Source organism: Mastigoproctus giganteus, chromosome 9, assembly GCF_048544385.1.
Source record: "Mastigoproctus giganteus isolate SK-2022 chromosome 9, ASM4854438v1, whole genome shotgun sequence".
Taxonomy (NCBI): Eukaryota; Metazoa; Arthropoda; class Arachnida; order Uropygi; family Thelyphonidae; genus Mastigoproctus; species Mastigoproctus giganteus.
In genome coordinates, this window is record NC_143583.1 from 112,084,091 (window position 1) to 112,111,232 (window position 27,142).

A 27,142-nucleotide genomic window follows, 5' to 3' on the forward strand; every position below is an offset into this window, starting at 1 on the left:
GGCATCAACTAGATAAGGTCCTGAATGTATTCCTATAAAATCTCATTGGAGAAGGATACACGGATTAATGCCTCCTGAAGCTCTCTAAATGTTTTTGGTTTCTTTTGCATTACTGAAACACCCATTTTGTTCCAACGATTTTCAATTGGATTGAGGTCTGAACTGTTCCCATGCCATGTTATTGTGTGAATTGATTTATTCTTCAACCATTTTTGCACCTGTAGACAGTAAAGTCAGCTGAATAAATTACATTTATTTAAGCAAGAGTGCAACATTTCATAAAATTAAAACTTTTGCTAATTTTATGAAGTAGTACTTACAGTTTTGGCTCTATGACATGGAGCACATTTGTCCTGAAAAATGCAATTGGCAACATCCCCATAGTGATCTCTAATTGTGGGAAGTAATTTTGTCTCAAGAATATCCTTGTACACCTCAGCATTCACTGTATCCTTCACAAATTCAAGACGACCAATTCCTCTATGTGAAATACTGTGGAGATGATACAGTCAAGATGAAATTCTCCTCCTCTTTGTCTGTTATCCATATGAATTATGGGTAACTGAAAAGAAAATACAAAAATACAAAACAGAAAATAGTCATTTCCTGAGGCATGTAGGTAAGTTGTCTTGAGCATACTTAGTCATCCAATGCTGCTCACACTTTAAGCTATCTTTCTTAAATCTTCCACCAGCAGTATGGAACTGGATGAGCGTTAGCTAATGAGAAATCCAGTGTATAACTATGTGCAAATGATACTATGGATTCTGGAAGCCCTGTTTTCCCAAAAGAAGACAAAACAAGACAGTCAGACCAATCTTCTACAACCAAACCTAAATGTCCAACATCATACAGTGGAACTGCAGAAGACTAAGCAGCAAATCTACAACTTAAATAATTACTTGCTCATTTCAATCTGATAAGAGAATGCCTTCAGGAAATATTCTTATTACCTCATGTGTCACCAAAATTTACAAATCACACCATGTATAGAAGAGACAATGGAGTTCATTTCACTTGCATTCAATTCCTGCCTGTGGTGGAACTGAATGCAAAAACATTTATAATTTGCTGTTGACAACTTCTAAATGGAAAGCATTCGGGGAAGTAATTAGGCTTTTCAGACCAATGAAGTAATGTTCAAGGCTGAGACCTAAATGGATGTGAGATGAACTATGGAGACAAGTGGCAGAGAAAAAAAAATGCATGGAATGCATTTTTATTCGTATAAATTATAATTATAGAATTATTATAGAATGCATATAAATTATAAAATGATACAGAAGCCTATCATACATATAAATATGATACATATAGTCTGATACATACAAGGTGATTTACTACCAGTGCAGGCGCCTCTGTAGCCAGGTGGGAAGGAGCAGCAGTGCGTAGTACACGCTTCTTGATTAGACCGGAGTTCGAGCCCGTCACCACCAAATACGGAGGATGCGGAAAGGTCAGGGAATGATCACCGCATATCCCGGAGTAATATGGCTTTGGTTGCTAATGCTCCTAAAAACCAAATAACAAACAAACAATACTACCAGTGCGACAAACTTGCAGGAGGTGTAGGAGACACAAAGACGAATCGGAATCACATAGCATTGCAGGGTCCGAAATGCCTTCGTCATGCAGTAGAGGACGTTGAACGGGAGATCGCGTGAACAGCAATCCTGCTGGAAGTCAGCATTTGCAAACCGTTTCTGTTGAAGAAACCAAGTAGCAAAAGTTCTCCGGAGTGGATAATCCGCAGGCTCCAATGATTGGACGCGTTGCAGATGGTATGAACTCATTTGGTTTGTTGACAGTATCCTCCATACAGTGGATTGGGAAATACCCAATCGTTGGCCTATCGCTCGAGTACTCGTACTCGGATTGCCTTCTGCAAGATGTAGGACATTCTCCTCATTGTCTGGCATCCTCGTCGTTCGCTCTCGATTCATGGTACTTCTCGTAAACAACCAGTCTCACATAGCCTTCTGTGCACGTGCGAAAATCGTATGATGAGGAACACGCCTGTGCAGGAAACATTCCTGATACAAGCGCAGAGCTGCGCGCCCATTACAGTCCACAGCTCCATACGCGAGGTACATGTCATCCAGTTCAACGTTTGAATACTCGTCCATCCTACTGCCTCGGGAACCGGTTTGCAAATGCTGACTTCCAGCGGGATTGCTGTTCACGCGACCTCTCGTTCAACGTCCTCTACCGCATGGCGAAGGCATTTTGGACCCTGCAATGCTATGTGATTCCGATTCGTCTTTGTGCCCCCTACACCTCCTGCAAGTTTGTCGCACTGGTGGTGAATCACCCCGTATGGCCTATGATACATATAGTCTAATCAAGTCACAAAGCAAGCTAAAGTAGGTTATGAGATGTCTCTAGCAAAGAATGCAAAGAACAGCAGCAAAGACTTCTTTGCTTATAATAACAGTAGAAGGAAGGGGTTGAATCACTTTAACCCATTGACATCATGGCCCAACTGTTCATGACCCTGCTCAGGTTGCTGCAAAATTCAATAGGTATTTTGCATCTACATTCACACATGAGGGATGCTTTAGGAGAGAGGATGCCAGAAGTTTATCAAATTCTAATGGGGAGCTAAATGTGATAACTGAAAGGACAGTGGAAGAGAAATTCTTGAAGCTAAAGGTAAAAAAGATGCATGGGGTGGATGGAATCTATCCAATTATATTAAGCCCATAGCCATAATTTTGAGGGCATTCAGGAAGATCAAAAGGTGACATGAGTAATTACAGACCTGTTAGATTAATGTCTGTTCCAGGGAAAATAATGGAGTTACTGGTTAAAGAAGTTATGCAGGGCCATCTAGACAGGAATGTAATTATACTGCAGTCACAGCACAGATTTGTTAAGAAGCAGTGTTGACAGACATCATCTGTTATCTAACAAATCTGATTTGATACTATGATGCAGTGACCAAGAAACTGGATACAAAAAGTAATTTTGATATCATATACTTTAATTTCAGGGAGGCTTTTGATACACATAAAAGACTGCTGTACAAACTGGAGCAATGTGGCATTAAGGGCAAGTTAGTGCTGGACAAAGGGATGGTTGAGTGGAAGGGGAAAAAGAGTGGTTATCAGTGGGCACTGCTCACTGATAACCACTAATGGACTAATGTTATTCTTCATGCATTGTCTTTTGATGTCCCTACATGGATACCTTGGACATAAAATGGAGAAGCGTTTATCCACTTCTTAGTTTATACAGAGGATAAACTAAGAAGTGTTTTTTTTTTGCTGCTGTATCAACCTAGAAGTAGGTTGATACAGTGGATAAAGGAAAGATTAAGTACTAGAAGACAGTTCTTATAACAACTCTGTCTTCTAGCAGAGAAAGTTGTTTTAAATATGCAATGTTATGAGTAAGCATTATGAGATGGACTGGTATTATGAGTAGGATTTTTTTGCTAAAGCCCTTATTGTTCCAATTTTTCATTAATAATATCGATGACAGTATTACAAATTTCATGTCAAAATTGCTTATGATATTAATGTGGGTAAGTTTGTTAAAAACAACCATGGAATGTTTTAAAAATTATAGTTAAGCATTAATGCTAGTAAATGCAAGTTCTGCATGTATTAATTAAGGCCTTGAAAAGTACTGGAAATTGTATACTGGAATTTTTTTCAATAGAAATAAAGAGGTAATGGTCCCTCCCTGCAAATCAGTGGCCTGATCACATCTTGAATATTGACCTCATTCCAAGAAAGATATTAACTTACAGAGGAGAGAGCAGCAAAACCAGTTCTGAATTTAAAGAAATATTCTTAGAGATTTCAGTTCTATAAACTGGGAATCTCCTTCAGATATTTAAGTGGGATTATTATACCCATTGTTAATTTTGTCAACCATTAAATTGGTTGACAAAAACTAACAATATGTGCATATTTTCTCTTTCTGGGATGATGCTATAGAAACCTCTATGTTTTAAAGTTGATATAAATTAATTTATGTTATATTCAGTAATTTCTATATGATTTACCATCATGTTGCTTTGAAAGGAAGTTGTTAAATGTTCCATAAACTATGGCTGCACATTTATAGCAAAGGGCATTTTTCTACTAGAATATGCCATTGCCCTAGAAGAAACAACAAGTGCAACTGATTTGCATCACTGTTCAGGTAGTTAACAGTCATCAGGCTTTGTACATATGAGAGCTCCTAAGAATTTCCAATAAAACGTTTCTTACACTAGTGGTTTCCAAACTTGTAGAAAAATTATTTTAAGTTGGTTCATGAGATTATCTCCATATGTGATTTAAATTATGTCATTCTTCATATAGAAAATCTTAGTCTATATTCGGACTTAAAATTACACAAACTTCTTTGTTACAATATATATGAATAATCCAAACAAAACCCAGTTCATATAGAGGAGTATCATCAACATGTATTGTGTATGAATAATCATTGACCAAAAAGGAAGTGACTTGACATATTTAAACAAATGGGGAAATTTATTTGTTAAAATAAACTTACATTTTAATGTTTACTAGTTAATTGATTTAATCCAAAAACTATTATCATCTATGTGTACAATATATTTGCTTCATAATCAAATTCAATTTTAGTAAACATGATTTAGGATTTTATTTTGATGCTGACATCAAAATAAACGAAATTCTATATACTGAGTTCACTATATTTCTGTTGAGAGTTGGGGGAAGATACTATGTTCCCTTCACCAATAGCTCACATCTGGTGAGTATAGGCTTGGCATATCCAGGGTCCTGAGCTGGATATCAACATCCTTCTATTTCTTGGTGATTCCCTTTTACTTCTGATTCTTGTTTTCTCTCTCTCTCTCTCAGGATAATTCAGAATTTTTTTTTTTTTTTTGGCTGGTGTAGCATAAGCCTCAGGCTTCCTTGCACCATATAGCTAATAATAATAATAACAAGGCTTGCAGTTATTTCAACTTTAGAAATACCATCATTATCTACAATGTGGCATAAAATTGCTAATTTTGTGTTCAATTAAATAGCACAGCAGTGTGGCTCAGAGTTTCTAATAAGTAGTAGATTCACCTTTGGTGATACTATTCATTTAAACGCAATGGTGATTTGAAGTTGACCCATGAATAACGATGTTGTTTCTAAATCAAGCATAAACCCAAACTTTCTGCTGTCTGTGGAGGGAATGTGGAGAGTTGGAACCTTTTTCCATATCAATTCAATTTTTTTTAATTAATCAAAAGAGAATTAAAAAGTTTACCAAAAGACTGTTCATTCACAGTTGGATTTGAACCCATATATTAACAAGCAGCATTCACACTCTGAACTCAACTGTTTATATACTACACTGCGTAATTCATTACTTTTATGGTTAGAACATTCATATATTCATCCAGATCTACTTCTGTCTCATCATAATACCCAGGCAGTCGACTTGGTTATGAAACTCGTTACCTTGTGGTAATAATCATCATCATCTCATTCATATATGCTTACTATTGTAAACTTGATACCTCATCAAGACCTTTCAAATGATTTCTTTTTGTAGATGCAAAACTCAAGGGTAAGGTTGTGGACAAACATATATTCAAGAATGGTATTGATAATATATAACAGATTTTAAATTATCTTACTTTTCTTACTTAACAGTAGGTAAACAACTATGACTTATTAATTAACAAGTATAAATCAGAATTTATTAATAACTTGTTTTCAAATAGGCAAGAAACAGTTTAAGAGAAAAAGGAAGGAGGGTTGAAAGTCTTCATAGAAGTCAGCTTTGTTATGTTTTCTATTCTTATTTCAAATAAGCTTGGTACAACTGTTAGAAAACTATATAGAGAAAAGATATTTTAGATAAAATGAGAATTAAAAAATTTCATTCTTGTAAAAATAATTTTAGTAATGTAATCATAGAAAATATCAAAAAGATCATGCAAATACTATTTGATATTTATTTTTGTGTATTTTCATTTTGCCATCTCTGTCTAGTGCATTAGTCATGTACTAGAGAAAGCAAAACAAAAATAAAGCCTTTCAGGCCACTGAGGTTTGGCCTTTGAGGTTTTATTTAGGCATTTTATTTTTCAGTGCTGATAGGTTAATAATTTCCATATTTGAATATGATAAGCAGCAGATTAAACAAGATTCTTAAGTTAATTGCAGTTTTAAGATTAAAAGCTTAAAAATGACTCTTATTCATGTTTTTGAAAATTTACAAACTATAAATGTATTTTAAACAACATTATCTTTTTACAGTACACACTGGAATGGTGTTTGCAGTTGCATTTAGTCCAGGTGAGATTATTTATATATGCTAATTCTATGCTATTATTATTCTTATATTGATATATGTTTTATGTTCATATGCATCTGAACCTTACATGTTCTTTTTTTTTTTTTTTTTTATGAAAACCCCAAACATGAAAGGTATCAAAACCTATAGTACTTAGTACCATGCATGGGTTGAAGGAAAAGTATGGGGGGAAGGGGATGCCGGAAACTTTGCTCTAGAGACTAAACATGGGTTTCACCACTTCAAGCCTCCAATAAGCAAAGTGGTGGTATTTCACCGGTTGATGAAAATCATCTACCACCTAAGCATCTACCATGTTCAGGCACAATAAAAAAAAAAAAAATTCAAAATCAACGTTTATGCATAAATCGATAAATGTCATTGACTTACAAACATTGCAATGATACTGAATTACAAATGTGGTATATTAATTCCATAACAGAGTCTTTACACAATATGATTTTCACATCTTTATTATAAACATAACCAGTACATGTATACTGTTGGATAGCTATGACTTGCTCTAGTCCCAAAAAATACTCAGATCCAGATGTGATGAAATTTAACAGAATTATTTTTAAAAAGTTAAAAAATTAAAAGATATTCTCTAAATCCATTCATCTGTAAAGTTTTTCCTTTCCATTTATAAATTATGGTGGTACAGTCGGTCCTCATATAACACGTGTTTACATTACACGAATTCGATCATACACGATTTATAAATAGGGGAACGTTATCTTATATAACATGAACCGAATTCGCTTATGCACGATTCGTCTTTGTGTTTACAAGAAATGGCAGTCGAATGCGAAATCACCCCAACCGAACGCAACACGATAGGAATGAAGAAGATTCTGAAAATGTATTTATGTGTTTTATATCAGTGAAGGGGAAACACATTTCACCATAATAACGTAAAAACCCACACAATTCCAGCTATCGGTATTATCGCAAATGCAATTGGATCGAGTTTACAACCAGTTTATAACAGATTCCACTAGCAGAAACGAAACTGGAAATTGTTTTTATTGTTTTATGGTAGTAACCCCTAGAAATGTGCTTTAGTAAAATGTGAGGTGTTAATAATGTATCTCGGCCTTTACGGTGTTGTTTATTCAGTTGCTATACGCGCGCAGCTTTGTTTATGTGTATTAAGCGTGCCTCCTCATTTTGTAATTGCGCTATACTTAAAAGGTGTGAAAAGGAAGTGTCCTGGTGAAGCCACTGCAGATTCAGAAAGAGAAAAAAAAAAAAAAGGAATATCGATAAACAGAGGCGGACTGGATCAAAAATTCTTACCCGGGAAAATTTATAGTGGCCTCATACTAGTGTTTATGGCCAAAATCACACCGGCCCACCGGGGTTTCCCCGGTAAGGCTTATGGCCAGTCCGCCTCTGTCGATAGAGAAAAAAATATGAAATTGTGAAATGCTTTGAGCGAAATGAAAGACCATGTGATATTGCACATGCTACAGACCTAAATGAGGCAACGCCGAGAATTACAAAGAATGCGGAGAAAATAAAAACAACTTTCATAGCGGGAACAACTCAAAAGTGTAGTTAAAATCCATTAGATTAAGACACAGAATTGGAAGAGATGGAACGGCTGTCATCTGTTTGGATAGAAAATCAAACAAAACACAAGTTTGCTTACGATAGAAGCAAAAGCATTAGCAATATTTTATTACGTAATAGTCGTAATAAAATACGTAAGCATTTTATTACGACTATTTTATTTAATATAATAAATTTTTTACGAATAAAATACGTATTTTATTCGTAAAAAATACTTTTTTAGTATTAAAAATACTAAAAATACTTTATTATAATATAATAAATAATAAAAAATATTATTTATTATTTATTATATTATAATGAAAAAATATATTATATTTATTATTACGTATTTTTAATCGTTATAAAATACGTAAGTATTTTATAACGATTAAAATTACCCGATTATTTATTGTCTTTGGTAATGTTTTGGTTCCAAATATGTGTTCAATCTTGGGTGATCGGCACATAACCCCACTTTTCCCATAGGGTCTGTTGTTTATATTGCACGATTTTGCATTGCACGAGGGTTTCTAGGAACACAACTATCGTGCTATACGAGGACAGACTGTATTTATTGGCCTCTTGTCCATTATTTATATACTAATGCATTGTTTAAGAAAGTAAACAATACATTGATGATGGAACAATATCTATAATTACAGAACTTCTTGATTTTACGATGATATATAATATAAAGTTGAATGCAATAAACTAAAGAATAAGGTAACTTTTAGAATCATTTAATTTTGGCTGATTATGACAACCTATCTAATAAGAGCTAAGTCTTCCTTTTGGAGAATCAAGATTTTGTTAAATGACAAAAAAAACTTACTCATTGCACAAATATATGTGGTCTTGGTTTGAGTCACACTGAAGTCCATCACTGCTTACTGTCTGTCTGTCAAGCCCCCTTATTTTTTCTGACAGACCTCCAATTATCAGTTGTCGTAATTATTCACTATACAATTCCTTTTGCTTCAAAAGCGGTATTTATGCATAGGTCTTCTCTGGTATTCCCTGTCAAAGACTAATTTGGAAACCCTTCCTTTCGATCTTCTCTGATTTAAATCTCTCTACTCCATTCTGTTAAATTCATCTGTTGCCTATATCATTTTCTCAACTCCACTAATCACTTGAATTTGAAATGAAACTTATTTGAAACTTGACTTTCTCCAGTCCAACTTTTCTAATAGTGAGGTAATTTTCATCATCATTAGGACATCATGATGTTCACAACTATAGCTGGCTTCAGTTTGCAATTGCTAATAACCTCTCACAACATGTTCATTTTAAAGAGGGCGCTGACTCTCTTTAAAAATTACAGCTGTGAATTACAGGCTCCGAAAAAGCGATAAGTGTTTCCCTTTTTATTTACCTAATTGTTATTTTATATTATACTTTATATGTAGTCTTATAGTTATTGTTACGCTGGTTATTTTTATTTTTAATTTAGATAAAGAGTTTTTGTAGATTACTACTTAATATACGTAAAACTGTTGTTTCGTTCAAATCTTGCAGCCATTGTTTTTGTATAGAGTAGTAGGGAATTCAAATTTTTAATTGTGTAACTAGACAGCTCTAACGTATAATTATATAGTGTAATACGCATCACTGCATTTAGGATTCTATTAGATAGCGTAGTATTGACAATTAATTAATTAAATTTATTGATCTTATTAATTTAAAATATCGTGCCCCAGATTAGAGCAGCAAAGCAACGGGCACAAAGTGGCAGGAGTGCTGTGACTCTGGGGAGAACTGAGGGGGGAAATTCTCCAATGCATCACAGCCTAAAAAAATGTGCAACTTGTGAAATGTTTGCCGAACTCTCTGGAACAGAACACGATCTAACAAAGGAGGATGTCTTTGTGTGTTCCAGGTGCAGAGAGTGTCTAGAAATTAGGCAAGGACTCGGCATTCTACTGGGCGTCTATGAGAGCTTGAGGTGTAGAGTAGATGCCCTCGAAGAAATTAATATGAGGGGCCCGTCAAGCTCTCAGCTGCCAAACTCAACGCCAGAGCTCACTCCTGGGCATCAGGCAACACAGCGGCAGTCTCCAAGGCAGAACGTGCTGGTCCCAAAGGATCTAGTTATTGTTGGTGACTCTATTGTCAGGGAGACTGGGAATATATTGTGTAAAAAGGATAGATGGAACAGGACCAGGGTATATCTGCCAGTGGCAAAAGTTGATGACGTAAAGCATATGTCATCTTTTAAGGGCACAAAAGGTGATACGGGTACCTCCGTAGCCAGGTGGGAAGGAGCAGCAGTGCGTAGCACACGCTTCTTGATTAGACCAGGGTTCGAGCCCGTCACCACCAAATATGGAGGATGCGGAAAGGTCAGGAAATGACCACCGCATATCCCGGAGCAATATGGCCTTAGTTGCTAATGCTCCTAAAAACCAAATAACAAACAAACAAACAAAAGGTGATATCGTTGTACACATTGGCACCAATGACATTAAGAGTAGGAGATCTGCAGATTTACTTAACAAGTACAGGTCAAAGTTGCAAAAAAGTCGTGAATTAGGATAAATTTGAAAGTGTCTGCAATTCTGCCCAGACACAATAAGAGGGAGTACATGATGAGAGCCTTGTCAATCAATTCGGCCCTGGAGGAAATGTGCAAGGCTCAAGGAGTAAAATTTTTTTCAGCCTGGTCTGTGCTTATTAACAGGAGAGACTGCTTCTACAGGGATGGGATACACATAAATAGAAAGGGTGCAAGAATATTTGCTGATGCTATCGAGGCAGTGTTAGGTGGGTCGGAAAACTGCTAGCTTGGGGGGAGATTCACAGACTAAAAGGTTAAAAGTAGCCGCAGGCAGAGGTGAAGGTGATTCTTGCACAACTTCTATTAGAATAAGTAGTGACCTGAAGCGACGGGTGCTGGGGGTTTCAGGGACTGATGGCAATCATCATGAAACAGGTGGGTATATGGGATGTGTTTGTCCTTGCTAGCAAAATTCCTGTATATCGTTGACAAGACACCATGACCTGCCCTGGCAGCCCATCTGCACTGCTCAGCGAACTTCATATTTGACTGCACGATTACCCCCAGGTCTTTTTCACTTTCCACTTCCCTGAGTGTAGTACCACACAGTTGGTATGTTTCTCTTGGGTTAATTGCTTTTGTCAATATTAAACTTCAGTTGCCACTTCTCAGCCCATTTGCCCAACTTATATAGATCCAGTTGGAGTAGCATACTGTCTTTACTGTCATTAACAACCCTGCCAACCTTTGTATCATCTGCAAACTTGGACATTAATCCTGATATACCTTCATCAGTATCAATGATGAATACACAAAACAACAATGGGCCCAGCACCAAACCCTGGGGAACTCCACTAATAAGTTAGTTCACGAAGAGCAGTGTCCATTGATTACCACTCTGTGTCGTCTCCTAATCAACCATCCCTTTATCCATTGTAGCAACTTGCCTTAATGCCATACCTCTCCAATTTGTACAGCAGTCTTCCATGTGCAACAGTATCAAAAGCTTTCCTGAAATCCAAGTATATGATAGCAAAATTATTTTTTGACATTCAGTTCCTTTGTGACCACATCATAGTATCCAATCAAATTGGTCAGACAAGACCTCCCTTTAACAAACCCATGCTGTGTCTTAACTATTACTGCAGTCTTGTCTACATGATCCTGCAATGCTTCTGTAACCAGTGACTCCATTATTTTTCCCGGAACACAAGTTACTCTAACAGGTCTATAGTTACTTGTGTCACCTTTTGAACCCCCTTTGTGAATGTGGATGCAAAATACTTATTCAGCCTGTCAGCAAACCAAGCAGAATCATCAATAGTTAAACCACTGATATCAAGTGGGCAAATATGATTCATCCCCTTCCTTCTCATGTTTACATAAGTAAAGAAATCTGTTGTGCTTTTTTTTTTTTTTTCTTTTTGCATCCTTTGTCATAGATTTCTCATAATCTGCCTTGTCTAACCTCCTTTGTAACTTGATTGCAGACCAGTTTATATCTAGCATAGGCTTCTGTATCACCTGATAATTTATATGTATCCCATTATTTTTCTTCTCTGGCCACAAGTCTCATTAGTTTATGTGACATCCAATTAATTCTAGAATCCAATTGGTTCTAGAATAATGGTGCTCCACTTCATTCTTCACTTGCAATCAGAGGTCATCTGAATGTGTGATATTAGTCAAAGAGAATATCTGGAATGTCCTCCAGTATTTCCTGAGCTTGCACCCATTGATTTTTACCTTTGATACAAGTAAAGGATATCTTACACATCCTTTCTATGGAGGAATTGGCCAAACATTATTGGTTGGTTTCTTGAGTGATTTTAAGCCGAAAAGTTGATATCAACATGGGTTCAATTCTAATAGCCTAGTAGCTTGTCAATTACTTCCCATTTAGAATTTGCTGTTGGTAACTACATCATTTGATCCCACTATATAGAATTTAAGGACCATCTGAGACCACTGTAGTCACCTTTACAAAAGCAAAACTCTTCTGTTTACTCTTGGCAGTAGTTAACATCTTTAAATAAATTCCACCTCAGTACACTGCAATCAGTGCCACCGAGTGGATCTTTTACATACAGATTCTTAATGCATGAAGAATCACTGCTGATAACCAGATCAAGATTACTACTTCCTCGTTTTGCCTCTCTAATATGTTGTTGTAGAAAACAGTTATTCAATAAATCCACATAAGTCTAATGTGTGAATGAGCAACCCACAAATTTCAGTCAACACCTGTAAACTTAAAATCATCCATTACTGAGACATTTTGATTTATTGGCCCACTCTATTTCTCTGTATAGTTGTTTGGTATACTCATCACAGTCATTAGGCTTATAGCACACTCCTACTCTAATTTTCGTTTTCCCAGTGCTTATGTCACAACAGACTAACTCAGTTATTGGTCTTAGTACAAAGGGTACTAGGAAAGTTTTGCAATATGACGCAACAATGAATCACAGGAAGCTGCTTGTTGCTGCATGTTGAGACATGTTCATACGTGCATAGTAGCCGTCGCGCCAAGTCGATGGGATCAGTTATTCATTAGTAGTGAGAGTGTAAAGTGCTTTCGATGGCATCGTGGTCACGAAATGAGATAAGGACAGTTTTGCGGTATAATTTCGTGCGTGGTTTAACCATAGACCAGTGCTTAGAAGAAATGACTCTTGCACTAGATGATGATTGTCCACATCGTACAATGATATTCAGGTGGTATAGAGAATTCCAAAGGGGAAATTTCACTCTGGAGGATTCTGAGAGGCCGGGAAGGCCACGAACGTCAGTTACGGAGGAAAACGTTACTGCTGTGAGGAAAATGCTTGACGAAAACAGGCGAGTGACCTACCAACAGATAGAGGATACTTTGGGCCTAAATGCACCAGCAATTCGTTCGATTCTGCAAGATCATTTGCACGTGAAGAAACTTTGTTCTCTCTGGGTGCCGCATCAACTGACTGAAGAGCAGATGACACGACGTGTGACTTGGTGCCGGGAGATGTTAAAAAAGTTTGATAAGGGACAATCTCGGTATGTGAACAACATCGTGACAGGTGACGAGACTTGGCTGTACTATTACGGTCTGCCGACCAAGGCTCAAAACAAAGTTTGGGTTTTTGATGATGACGACACACCAGTAATTGTCAGAAAATCCCGATCTGTAAAGAAGAAAATGATAGCTGTATTTTTTAAATCGAGTGGAATTGTGGAACGTGTCGTTTTGGACACGCAGAAGACAGTCACAGCTAAGTGGTATACTGAACAATGCCTGCCTAAAGTCATTGGATCTATGAAGAACCTGCGGCCAAAGTCAAGAATGGACACCTGGTACCTCCATCACGATAATGCTGCAGCTCGCCGCGCCAAAGCCTGCACCGAATATTTGACCACGACACGACTGAAACTTCTCGAGCACCCTCCCTACAGTTCAGACCTTGCTCCCTGCGACTTTGCACTGTTCCCGCATGTGAAAATGAAGCTAAAAGGGAGGCGGTTTTCCAGTGATGAGGACCTTCTACGGGCTTGGGACAACGAGTGTGCTTTACTCCCTAGTGAAATTTGGCAGAACTGGTTTAAAGATTGGTTTCTGAGGATGGAGAGGTGTATTGAATGTAGAGGAAATTACTTTGAAAAAATTAAATAAACAAAGCTGTATTGCAAAACTTTCCTAGTACCCTTTGTATAACCCTTGTATGATGTGTCACCTCCTTTCCAGCACAGATTCAGATTAAACATTTAAGGCAGCAACATTCTGAGTCTTCATTTGTCTGCCCTGTAGGATGACAGATGGTGCATATATTTACTTTTTCTTCTGAACAGACATTACTGTAATGTTAACAAACATCCCTCTTGATATCCATAGTTGAATGTGGTTCTAGAATAATGGTGCCCCACTTCATTCTTCACTTGCAGTCAGAGGTCATCTGAATGTGTGATATTAGTCAAAGAGAATATCTGGAATGTCCTCCAGTATTTCCTGAGCTTGCACCCATTGATTTTTACCTTTGATACAAGAAGGATATCTTACACATCCTTTCTATGGAGGAATTGGCCAAACATTATTGGTTGGTTTCTTGAGTGATTTTAAGCCGAAAAGTTGATATCAACATGGGTTCAATTCTAAACAGTTGTAGAATTATGGCTGTTTGAATTTTAAAAATAGCAATGAAGTTCTGATTGGTAAAAAATATTAAATAATAACAAGAATAAGAATAAGCAGTCATGTAACTATTATGAATAAACATTTTAGTTAATGTAAACAACTAAGTGCCCTAATATAGTTTGTCATTGCTCATATTTGTGTGTATAATTTGATGTTTTCTCCCAAGCCTTTTAGTTTTATTTTCAAAACATATTAAAATTAAATAACTCCTAGATAGCAGTAAGGTGATATCCTGCAGCAGAGACCATACCTTGAAAGTAATGGATGTAAAAACAGGGACACAGCTCTTTAGTAAGGATGCTGGAGAAGAATTAAGGTAATAATATCATTTTTTTTAAATACTCTGTATAAATTTAAAATTAAAATCTTTAGATTTAAATTATATTTCAGAAACATATTTCCTTTAAAAAAAATAGTCGAATTCTGTACTTTTTTAGTTTTCCTAAAACTAAAAAATGGGTTTATGACTAATGCCTATGAGAGAAGCTGCAAAGGAGTGTGCTAGACATTTTTATTTAATCATGAGGGCATTATCAGACTCCAGGATAATCCCCCTGAATTGGAAAAGTGCAGTGTAGATGGGTGGGGGAGGACTAAATAAGATTAAATAACTGTATACCAGTTATTTTTACTCAACATCAGAGGAAGTCGGAGTCTGCAGCCAAGGATACTTTACAAAATCACCTTAAGAAGTATAATATCCTAAATGGACTGCAACTTGGCATTATTAAGGGGAAATCTTGTTTGACCAATGTCATAAACTACTCTAACAGGTGTCATGCAGAAATTGGCTGCAAAACAATTTTTGGTATTATATACTTAGAAGTTAACAAAGAATTTGACAGGGTTCCACATGGGAAGTTGCTGTACAACTTCACCAAATTGGGATTATGGGCAAGATCCTGAGGCAGACTGAAGGATGACTGAAAGACAAGAGGAAGACAGTTGTTATAAATGGTCATTCTTTGGAGTAGGCCAGAATTATAAGTGAGATTCCATGATATTCCCTTAAGGGAAAGAGCATTTTTTTTTTTTTTTTTTCTGATCTTGAATTATATTGACAAAATAAGGTATGCAGTGTTGAAATTTGCAATTGATATGAACAATCAGGAGGGTGTTTAACAATGTAGGTCAAGCTGAGCTGCTTTAGAATGATTTATACTGGCTTCATGGATAGTTACAGAAACAGCAGTTACATTTTAATGCTGCCAGTGTAGGGAATGTAGGGAAAGCATAACCTGAGAATAGCTTATGCACTAAGTAGAACTGATCCTAAGTATTTAAATGAGGAAAGAGGCTTGGGTATTATAATACAATCAGATATGAAGGTTTGCATGCAGTGTAAGCAGATACCCAGGAAGCACATAGCATTTTACTTATTATTCACCATAAGGAGAGGTAGTATTTGGAGTATTGTGTTCAAGTCTACTGAAAGACATTGAGCTTTTTGAGTCTGGTGACAGGTGATCTATCAGGTGAGAATAGCAAAAGGACACCCATATGAGGGGGAGCCTTAAGAATGAATGTGTTACACAGCTTGAAAAGTAGCTATTCGTCAGGTTTCTTCAAAAATTATGAAAAAAAAATTAGATTTTTCACAAATTTTTATTAATTTTTGCAGAATTTGTGCACTGATATTATAAAAATCTACTTTTAGTAGACTTTTATATTTAAATGCATGTTGAAAATACTATTAAAAAGAGCAATGTGGTAAAAAAGTCCACTAATCATGCACTTCTCATTTTAAATACTGATCTACAATGGGTCAGATTTTCATTTTTGATTTTATGGCAGATCCTTCTACTTTAGTCCCTCTTCAGCATCCAGCAATAGTCAGCCATCATGTTGACATTCCACCTCCCTGTTACCTCACCTCAATGTCTTTAATATTTTATTTTATATTTTAACATATACACAACAGGCATGCACCCAGTTAAACTGTATAACAGAGCAGATAAGGATAACAGAACAAGATTGTACAAAACATAAAAATAAATAGTTGAATAACACACTTTGTAAAATTAGAGTTCTTCACATGGGAAAAGTCCAATTCACAGAAATAAAAAAGGTATTCATGACGTCAAGTCCACTGCCATCAAGAAAATCGTAGTGAGTAGATTGCTGCAGGAGACATCATCACATACACAAATTAATGAAGACATCAACCGTTGTCTCCAGAACTCAACCGTTGGCCAGTCAACCTATTGCAAATAATTCTATGAAACTTTCTTGTTCACAGCCATATCCAGTTCAAACTTGTTCATGAATGCCAGTGTTCTTTTGAAGAAGGAGTTCCTGGATATCTGTAATCTAGAGTTACCAATGTGGAATATAGTCTTCTGTCTAGTAGCCACCACTGGAGCGTGAAGATCCAGCAGATAGGTTGAACCAGAGAAGATATGGTACAATATTTTTAGATCAAGAACAGTTCGCCAAGTTTCCAAAGATTGAAGCTTGAAGTAGGAACAGAGATTTCTGTAGAATATTCTGTGGTAAAACATGGGATTATTTCAGGAAAGATAGTGGACAGATTTCATCTACAGCAATTCTATTTGTTCTATCAAGTATGCATAGTGTAGGTTCCATATAGGAGAAGCAAACTCCAGTATAGGGACTACAGTTGTTTGAATAGCATCACAGAGAACTGAAGATCTTGAAATCTGTTCATCTGCCATTTAATGAAGCCAATTTGTTTTTTCGCTTGGTTTGGTATATTTCTAACATGTTTATCAAACCCATATCTAGCAGTAAAAGTAGCTCCCAGATCTTTAACTTCGGCAATGCTGGAAATCTGCATCTTCTTGATGTAATATTGATTAACTAAAACCTTAGTTTTCCTCAAAGCTGCAAAGGAAATAGAGCTGTATTTCCTAGGATTAACCTTCAGACCATTCAAAGCAACCCAATTAGTGAAAGAGTTGAAAGCAGCCTGAAGGTTAACTGCATCATCTTGACTGTTGATATGTGAATATAGTTTCACATTGTCAGCAAACATTAAGATCTTAATATCACCTCTCTCAACATATTGTGGTAGATTATTGACAAAGATGGTGAATAAAAGAGGCCCAAGAGATGATCCCTGAGGTACTCCTCTCGATGGAAAAAATTCCCTTGAGACTTCCTGTCCAATGATCACCCTATGTTTGTGATATGAAATATAACTCATCAACCAGGATAGTAGAGGGTCAAGTATTCCATAGCAGCTTTAGTTTTTTAGCAAGTTGATTATGCTGGACAGTGTCAAAAACCTTAATAGGGTCTGTGTAGATCACATCAACCTATCCTCCACGATCGACAGTGTCTAGAACCTGCTGTCAGATAGTGAGAAGATTAGTGGTAGTTGAGTGGCCCCTGGTGAAACCAGGGGCCGCTCAACTACCACTGGTGAAACCATGTTGGCTGTCGCAGATGAAGTGCTGAAAATATTCCATTAATTGGTTGTGAATGTTAGCGTCCAGAATTTTTGCCAGCAAGTTCAGAAGGTATGGTAATTCTCTAGTGAGTGGATTGCGCTGCTCTTTGGGATAGGAATAACATTGACTATTTTGTAGTGAGTGGAGTAAATACCAGTCTTAACAGAAAGATTGAATATATGCAATATTATATATTTAAGTTGTGGTAAGCATTTCTTCCACAAGATAAGTGGAATCTTATCTGGGCCAGCTGAAAAATCTTCTGTAAGTTTCTGAAGTGCTTGAATGATACGGCTGTGTCCACCAAGAGATTGAGCGTATCATCCGTAATGACTTGAAATTGATAAGTTGAAGTAGCCGTAGCTGCAGTTTTCTTGGAAAACAAGGAGAAAAAGGTCGCAAAAAGATCTGCTTTAGTTTCGTCACAGGTTGTAGGCTTGCCATCACACTCAATGACCCTGTTGAGCAGTTATTAGAATTTTTAAGCATGTTCTAAATCTTCAGATCTCCATTCACCGTGAAACTACGTTGAATTGATTGACTATAACGAGTGTGTACTGATTTCTGATCATCCTTTTAATGTTGCTTCTATGGTCCTTGAACAGTGACATATATGTTTCATCATGTATCGCCCTGAAGTGTTTTCTGAACTGCTGTTTGGCTCAGGTAATTGCAATTATGTCTGCCATTGAGGAAATTTGTAATTTGTAAACCAATGAGGAAATTTGTACCTGTAGTTTTTACAGAGAGGTATGACGTCTTGAATGATAGAAGAGATTGTGATAATAAGATGATCGGTGACTGTGTCAAGATCATTAATATGTGGGAAGGAGAACCAATCAATGCAATCAAGTTTGTGCCCTAATAATTGCCAGTCTGCTTTCCTTAAGCTAAGCTTGGCTGGGACAAGAGTAGTGCATGTACTTTTCTGTGATATGTTTATTTGACAGCTTAAAGCCTTGTGATCAGATGGCAGAAACGAAACTGCTTCTAAAATAAAGATCTGCTTGGATGCAAAAATGAGATACAGCAATGCCTTGCCTCTTGTACAAGTATTGTTATATTGCTTGAGGCCCAGTTCAGACATGTTGTCATACAGCAGCCTAGTTTTAGCGGATGACTCCTCAATGCCTGGTGGGGAGTGTTGAATATTGAAGTCTCCAAACAAGTAAACCTCATCCGACTGGTGAAAAAAACATTTCAAGCTCACAAAGCTCTTGCAACAGCCTCTCCATAACAAGATTGACCGGGGGTGGAAGGTAGATAGCTATAGTTAGAACAGTTTTGTTATGAACCTTCGGCTGACAAAGGATTCCTTTGATATTGTGGAAAGTCCTATGCATTGTTACTGCAAATTGGTTTGAGATAATGATCACAACACTACCTCCCCTAGGTCCCGTCTCTTTTGAGGCACCTCCATAGCCAGGTGGGAAGGAGCAGCAGTGTGTAGCACACGCTTCTTGATTAGACTGGGGTTCGAGCCCGTCACCACCAAATACGGAGGATGCGGAAAGGTCAGGGAATGACCACCGCATATTCCGGAGCAATATGGCCTTAGTTGCTAATGCTCCTAAAAAAAAAAAAAACAAATAACAAACAAACAATAACAGTCTCTTCTGAGGACAGTATAGTCCACTGCTGCCACTTCCGAATCCAGAATCCCATCGTGTAGCCATGTTTCTGTGAAGATATAAACTCCAGAGAGCAAAGCAAGATTCTAAATTTGTCAGTTTTATTCACTAGACTCCTAAGTTCTGATAATATATATGAAGAGATTGCTGATAGCTATCATCGTTTGTCCCTGTATGGACAGACACAGTAGAAGCCTCAAAAGAGAACAACAAGATTTGTTTCTGCACCATGATTGCTAACTGTCATTCTTCTCCACATTGTGTTTGTACTCTTGTTGTAGATTTTAAATGGTCTGATCTAATAGTTTACTTTTCATCCAATGTATTGCAGGTCACCAGGAAAGAAGCATAGGATGGATGTTTAGTTCTTAGTGCACAAACCTCAACTACCACTTCAATTTCATTTCTAATGAATTCATGTAAAACCTCCACCTTCGTATGTGGACTGAGCCAGGAAATAAATAACCTGGATTTGCATGGTACTACAGTGAGATTGTATTTGCCTTTGGATAGGTGATCCTTACACTGAGAAGGTTCATGTGCAGAAGAAACGTCAACTGCACAATAATGGGTTGAAGAGGTGTTGCTCTCAATTAGACCCTTAACATTCTCATGAGTTCTAGAGGTTTTAATGTTTCTGTCCTCTGACGTCAAAATCTACATGCGGTGCCTTATCCTTTGGAACTTTACCCACCTCAGGCTCTGATCTCATGTTAACAATAGATATAAGATTACTGATGTTGGCTTCATGGACAGAGCCAGTTTGTCATGGTTTCCTCTGTTTTCCTGCTTTACTCTGATCATGAGATATTTTCTTCCCTTTGCTGAGGGCACTAACTTTTTCAGCAGATCTATCAATCTTGATCAGTTGATTGCTTAGCTGGGTACTGATTCCTTTTTTTTTTTCACCCTGCAACAATCTCCTCCTGAATCCAGTGTGGAGTAGCTGTCAGCAGGGCTGCACATGCAATCCTGCTGACAACATGCGGGCAATGAAGGCAGATTGCAGTTAAGCTGGATTGAGCGTGGGTTTTTATACAATCGGATATGCTCAGCTGAATTAAGTAAATTCGTCAATTTAGTAGGATCATCAAGATTCCTTAGTTCGATTTTGTTAAGTAGTTAAATATATCTAGGAGGATAAGTTTGATCTCCTTATTTTCCCTATGCAGTACCATGGTATAGTCTTTCAACTCCTGTAATTGCACTTTAATAAGAACGTTTCCTTGCTCAGGATTAGCAAAAAAATCTGAATAAACTTCAACATTGTACTTTCTTCTTCACCATTACACTTTCTTTCAATTTCAAGTATTTTTTTCTGAGTGCTATCATCAAGGTTGTTTGTCAGTGACTTTACATCACAGGAACTGTATTTAGTCAACTCAAGAAGTTCAGTGAGCTTATTTGCCACAAGATCGGCTCTATTTAAACGCTCTTTCTGGAATTGACGAAACTCGTTTGAAATTTGTTTCACAGCTGTTTAAATCCATGTTAATCACCACTTCATCATCACTCATGCTCCATATGTCATTCAATATTAACAACAGAAAGCATGTTATTTTGGCACCATCTCCTGAATCCTTAGACTGATTGCCACCCTTACATAGCTCACATTTCCAACATTTTTTTACTTTTTTTTTAGCGAGTTTTTCAGATCTGCGTAAGGAGAACAGGATCCGCAATAATGGACATGACAGGATGTACATTGAAGTGCATAGTCCACTTGAATTCTGCGACTAGTACGGATCAACAATTTCTCCATAGTCATGTGGAAAGGAGAACAAAAAAAACAGAATATGCCAAGCAGCCCTTCCAATTCACTTCGTAGTGACATAGTCAGAAATTAGCCATGACCTTTAGCTTGTCCAAAACTAGCTCTAGGACTTGAAACGTTTGAGCGCATAACACAGTGCATGTAGGCTGGAAGATGCTAACTGCTGGCCTTGACCAACCAGCATAATGCTGAAGAAAGCTCTTTGTCTGCATTACTGAAATTCAAAAAATTAGTAAAATTACCTGAAATCATCCAAGAGAAACTCTGTAAGTTGACCAGAGTAGTCACTGGGAGTAGGGGAAACACCTTAAGTTAGACACTTATTTAAAGCACACTTTTGAAAAGCACAAAATGAAGACACTGCATACAGATGTGCAAGCACACTGCCATGTTGGTTAAGCCTCTCACCCTGTTCTTCATTAACACTTACTACGTTTTCTGGGAAGTAGTCAATGTGAGAGTGTAAAAAATGTACCTTTACACCCATTGCATCCCAGCTTCTTGAAGTTTGCAAACATATTTTTGACTATATTCTTGTAATCTGGATCCTTATTGTTCCCTAAGAAGGTCTCAACATCTCAGTTCCTCACGAGTTTGCAAATTCAAGGTCCAATAAAAATACCTTTGTATTATAGCATAATACATATGATGTAAACTTGATAGCGTAATACATATAACATAAACTTGATAGGCTAGTACATGTTAATGCTGCATAACTGGTGAATTAGGGTTGTGTTATTATCGCATATAAGTATATTAGTTCAGTGCAGTATTCTCAATTATATTTAATTTAAATGGAAATCATGCCCCAGTGCCAACATGAACAACAATATCACCTTTTGTGCCCTTGAAAGATTATATTGGCTGTACATCTACTTTTGCCCCTGGCAGACATATCCTGGTCCTATTCATTTTGCAATAATATATTTCCATTTCTCTGATAATAAAGTCACCAACAATAAGCCCGCATATGCTCAGAAGGCTGAAGGGAAGCTCTGTTGGGACTCAAATAGATTGCTTCCCACCAAAAGAAACTTTTGCTCCTATTGCACACCACTTATTGAACACTCAAAAGCTAGTATAAAACACTCAATCAGCTGCCACTCCCATATCAGTACCATTATTACTTTTCCACCTATAACGAAACAAAATAATACATAGAAAATTAAGAAACCTGACTCGCTGCCTACAACAAATGAAAATGTGGAGATTGGGGGTGAAGGAGATAAACCAAGATGTGATGTTGGGACTTTTTTTTGCAGACACAGGACAATGTCCATACTTCCCCAAGAAGGATAGCTCCTAGACTGAGAAAACAAAGCCCACAGCACTTCAGAAGCTGTTTGATGGACCCACAAAGCCCAAATAATGGCAAAATTCGTGCAGTAGAATTGCCATAGACTCTGACAGAATGTTATGACATCGAGACCCTACCTTATGCAATGTCAGCATAATACGTAAGATGAGGGTGGACTTGCTATCCTAGTAGGCAAGCATACCCCCTTTCCAAGTAATCCCTTGAACCATACAAGCCTTTTACACAGAAAGAGTGCAGTATTAATTCTCTCATGAGTAAGTGCTTTGGGGCCAGATAATGCCCACTATAAAATGATAAACCACCTTTCAAAATTACAACCACCATAGAAGTGGTTGTTATTTGTATCTTTGTAGTGTTTCTTCTGACAGTATATTTGCCACCTGGGATCAACATTTCCCATTTAGACCTTGATGATCTCATTGTGCAACTGCCGGTTCACATTTCAGCTCTCATTTTAAATGTGGGAATGAATACCTTTTTCCACACACCTACCCATACATTTACTGCCATTGATCTCTACCTGCTCCCCCTCTCCCTCCCCTTTGTTCACATGGGCGGTTAAAGAAAATTCCTATGGGAGTGATGACTTCCCTGTGATATCTCTTCTGGCTGAAAGACTGTCAGTCATCAAGGATATCTCAGTGGAAGTTTGATAAAGGCTAAATGGAATTCCTGTGAACATTTGGCACAATTTTACATTACAAGAGTCAGCCAGCAGTCCATCAATGATGCAGTTTCATATATTACAGAAGGTATTGTCCATGCAGCAGTTAAAATTCCAAAAACACCATATTTAAAGGCGGGGGTGAAATCCAAAATGCACAGCAGCAAGAAAAAACCCAAAACAAGGCATGTGTGATATTCTGCTGATATCCCACCACTGAAAATTTAATATCCTTTAAATGTGCACATGCCAAAGCACATATACATCAGAGCCAAAGGGAATCTTGAATCCACTTTACCTCCTCAAAAATCCAGGCTGCTGGTTCAAAAGTAGTCTGGGATAAGATTTGGAAAATGGAGGGGGAAAATCCAACATACCCTTCAGTGATCCTAGAGCATAATGCATGTCCAACTGCGCGCCTCCGCAGCCAGGTGGGAAGGAGCAGCAGTGCGTAGCACATGCTTCTTGATTAGACCGGGGTTTGAGCCCGTCACCACCAAATACGGAGTATGCGGAAAGGTCAAGGAATGACCACCGCATATCCCGGAGCAATATGGCCTTAGTTGCTAATGCTCCTAAAAACCAAATAACAACAACAACATGTCCAACTGCAGTTTCAAATACTCTAGAGGAAACATTTACAAGAATCTTGTCAGTAACATCGCTCCCCCCCACAGTTTTTGGCCCTAAAAATAAAAAAGAGAAACATCCATTAAACTTCTCTTCAAAAGGGCTTGAACCATACAAGCCTTTTACACAGAAAGAGTGCAGTATTAATTCTCTCATGAGTAAGTGCTTTGGGGCCAGATAATGCCCACTATAAAATGATAAACCACCTTTCAAAACGATCTAAGGAATAGAATAAAATCTTTCTTGGTAAAGAATTTCTAGATTCCTGGAGGAAGGCAATCATTCTAGCTTTCCCAAAACCAGGAAACGATCCTAGAAATCCAAGTAACTATCATCCCATCGTCCTGACAAGCTGTTTGTGCATGGTCCTGGAAAGGATAGTTAATGTTTGCCTCATATGATATTTGGAAACAAATGGTCTGCTTTCCAGGACACACAGGAAGGCAGCTTCCAAAGAAACAGATCCACTCTGGATCATTTAATGTCTTGTATAGTATGATCATGATGCTTTTATTAAATACAAGCACATTTGTGTACACTTTTGTTGCAAACTTAATCTTCATCCTGAGCCTGAATTAAGGCTTGGCAAAACAACATTTCAGTAGTAGCCAAAGTTAAATTCCTGGGACTTATTTTTGACAAGAAACTGACATTTCTATAACACATTCATCAGCTAAGGATAAGGTGTGCAAAAGGCTGTGCCCTTTGCTGCAAAAGGTGTGCAAAGGGCTTAACATTCTTTGTGCCTTTTTGTCAACTTTTTGGCATGCAGATCATTGTATCCTACTCCAGCTTTACTGAGCTCTTGTCCATCTTAAACTTGATTATGGTTCCTAGGTTTGTGCTTCTAGAGATAGTGCACTTTGATGGTTAGATCCAGACCCTCACCAGGCCATCCACACTACCACCAGATCCTTCCATACATCTGTCCAAAGCCTCTATGTTGAAGCAAATGAACCATCTCTTTCTTTCTGATGTAAACAGTTGTCCTTGCAGTACACTTTCAAAATCAAGTCCCTGTCCAATCATTCCAGGTGGACATCAGTCTTTGAGCCACAATGGGAAAATCTCTACAACATCTATAGGACTGCCAACTAACCTTTTGGTATTCCTATTCAAGGGCTGTTAAGTGAACTAAACATAATAGTAGACAACATTGCCCAGTGACCAAGACAATTCCTTCCACCCAGGCATGCTCATTTACCAACTTATGACCTCTCCCTGAAGATCTGGGAGATGGCTAATACCCTACCAGCTGTCTATCAGCAACTCTTTGCATCACATCAAGCACAATATTCTGACTTCCTGCCAGTCTACACTGGCATCACATCAAGCACAATATTCTGACTTCCTGCCAGTCTACACGTCCTGGCTCGAAGTCAGAACGTATGTGTGATCAGCCTAAACAAAACAGTATCCAACAAAATTCCACAAGAAACTAGCATATATATACTTGCATGCAATAGAAATAGCCCTTGTTCACATTAAAGATAGCAATTACCAAAGGTATATGTGTGTACTGATTCATCAAATGTGTTAAGGCTCTATTATCAAGCCAGGATTCAGCAGATGCTTTTTTCTCTCTCGAATCAGATTTTGACATCCACTTCTGCTGGATCAGAAGAAATGAATTAGCTGATACTGCCAAAAATCAGCATTCTCCTGGATACCATTATTTGTTGATCCTTTATACACTCTACAGGCAAATAATATGCATCAAACTACATTTCCAATGGCAAGATTCTTGGCATGGACAGGCCAAAAATAAACTAAACCAAATTAAGCCTGTAATTAAGGAATGGCAGTCCAGTCTACACAAGGTCCAAAGAGAGGAAGTTGTTCTTTCTGTCAGGCATCTAAAGCACTCCTTTTTGCTGAAGGCAGATGGCCCACCTATTGTGAGGAGTGCAAAACTATTTTAACCATTCATTGTGTTTTTATTAAATTTCTCTTGTTTAGGATGCACGTCTGTTTTACCCCTTTTAATAAATAATCTGGCTGAACTGTTTACATTTTTATTTTTGATTTGGCACATTATGGCCTGCCAAATCTTTCCTGTGTGCCATTAAACACAGAATCAACCAACCAACTCCCTTCACATACAAATTCCATGTGAATCACACTGTTTGTAAATAAACATGACATGATCAACATCGTCTTGATCCTGGACTTCTGTAAACAAAACCTTTTGGGCCTTGGTGATGATTTTGAAGTACACTGCATTCTCTGATGCTTTGTCTTTGAGGCATACTGAAACACCCAACACTCATCTCCAGTGACAATACAGTTGAGAAAATTAAGATTGTATTGAGAAGTATGGGATAGTCTTTACGTGTTGATGATGCTCTTCACTGCTTCTGCTTCTCTGTGAGGCTGTGCAGCACAGGCCTTCCTTTTCCCTAAATGTTCATGCAGAATTTTGTGAATTATTCATATCCAACTTATCAGCCATCATTCTGAGAGCCAAATGATGATCTTGTGCCAAAATTTCCAAAATTTTGCAACTCTCTCATTTCAAGAGGCTGACAGACACCCACTTCTTGGGTCATCCTCGCATCTGTCTTTGAACTGTTTATGCCATTCAAACACTGAAACACACTGGTATGACTTAACGTTTCACTACCATAAACAGTTTTTAACATTTCATATGTTTCTGTTGCAGATTTTCCCAGATTTGCTACTCTTTTCCGATCACCTTTTTGACTTAGGATTGAAAACCATAGGATTAAGCCAGTCTGGATTGAAAAGGGCGGAAACATTTTTGGGCTTTCTTTTCAGTATGACTGAATTAATCAGCCTCCAATGAAGGATACTTGACAAAAATATCCGGTTTTTCTTCTGTCAAATTGGAAGGAAAAGTTCTAAAAATAGGGTGGTTTCCTCCTCCAAGTTGATTAAAAATCCAAAGCTGCATCTGTGCATGAGGAAGCAATAAATGTGTTAAAGAAAAATTGACATTCTTTTATTTGCCCCATTGCAAAATCACAGCATGGAATGTTAATAAACTTATATTATAACATATATTATAAACTTATATATTATTATTAATCTCATTAAATGAAGTGTGTGTGTGTGTGTGTGTGTGTGTGTGTGTGTGTGTGTGTGTGTGTGTGTGTGTGTGTGTGTGTGTGTGTGTGTGTGTGTGTGTGTGTGTGTGAGTGAGTGAGTGAGTGTGAGAAAGAGAGAATAAATTTCATGTTCACTAATTCTT

At 37.4% G+C, this 27,142-nt stretch overlaps 1 protein-coding gene across 1 annotated transcript in view; it reads left to right on the forward strand.

Annotated features, from left to right (window-relative positions):
- Positions 1-27,142, forward strand: part of LOC150080645 (protein FAN-like) — a 411,353-nt gene that overhangs the window by 358,614 nt on the left and 25,597 nt on the right. The window contains exons 30-31 of the mRNA XM_090380769.1: positions 6,243-6,281; positions 14,715-14,817. Of these exons, the coding sequence (XP_090236895.1) occupies positions 6,243-6,281; positions 14,715-14,817 (142 nt within the window). The remainder of the gene's footprint in view (positions 1-6,242; positions 6,282-14,714; positions 14,818-27,142) is intronic.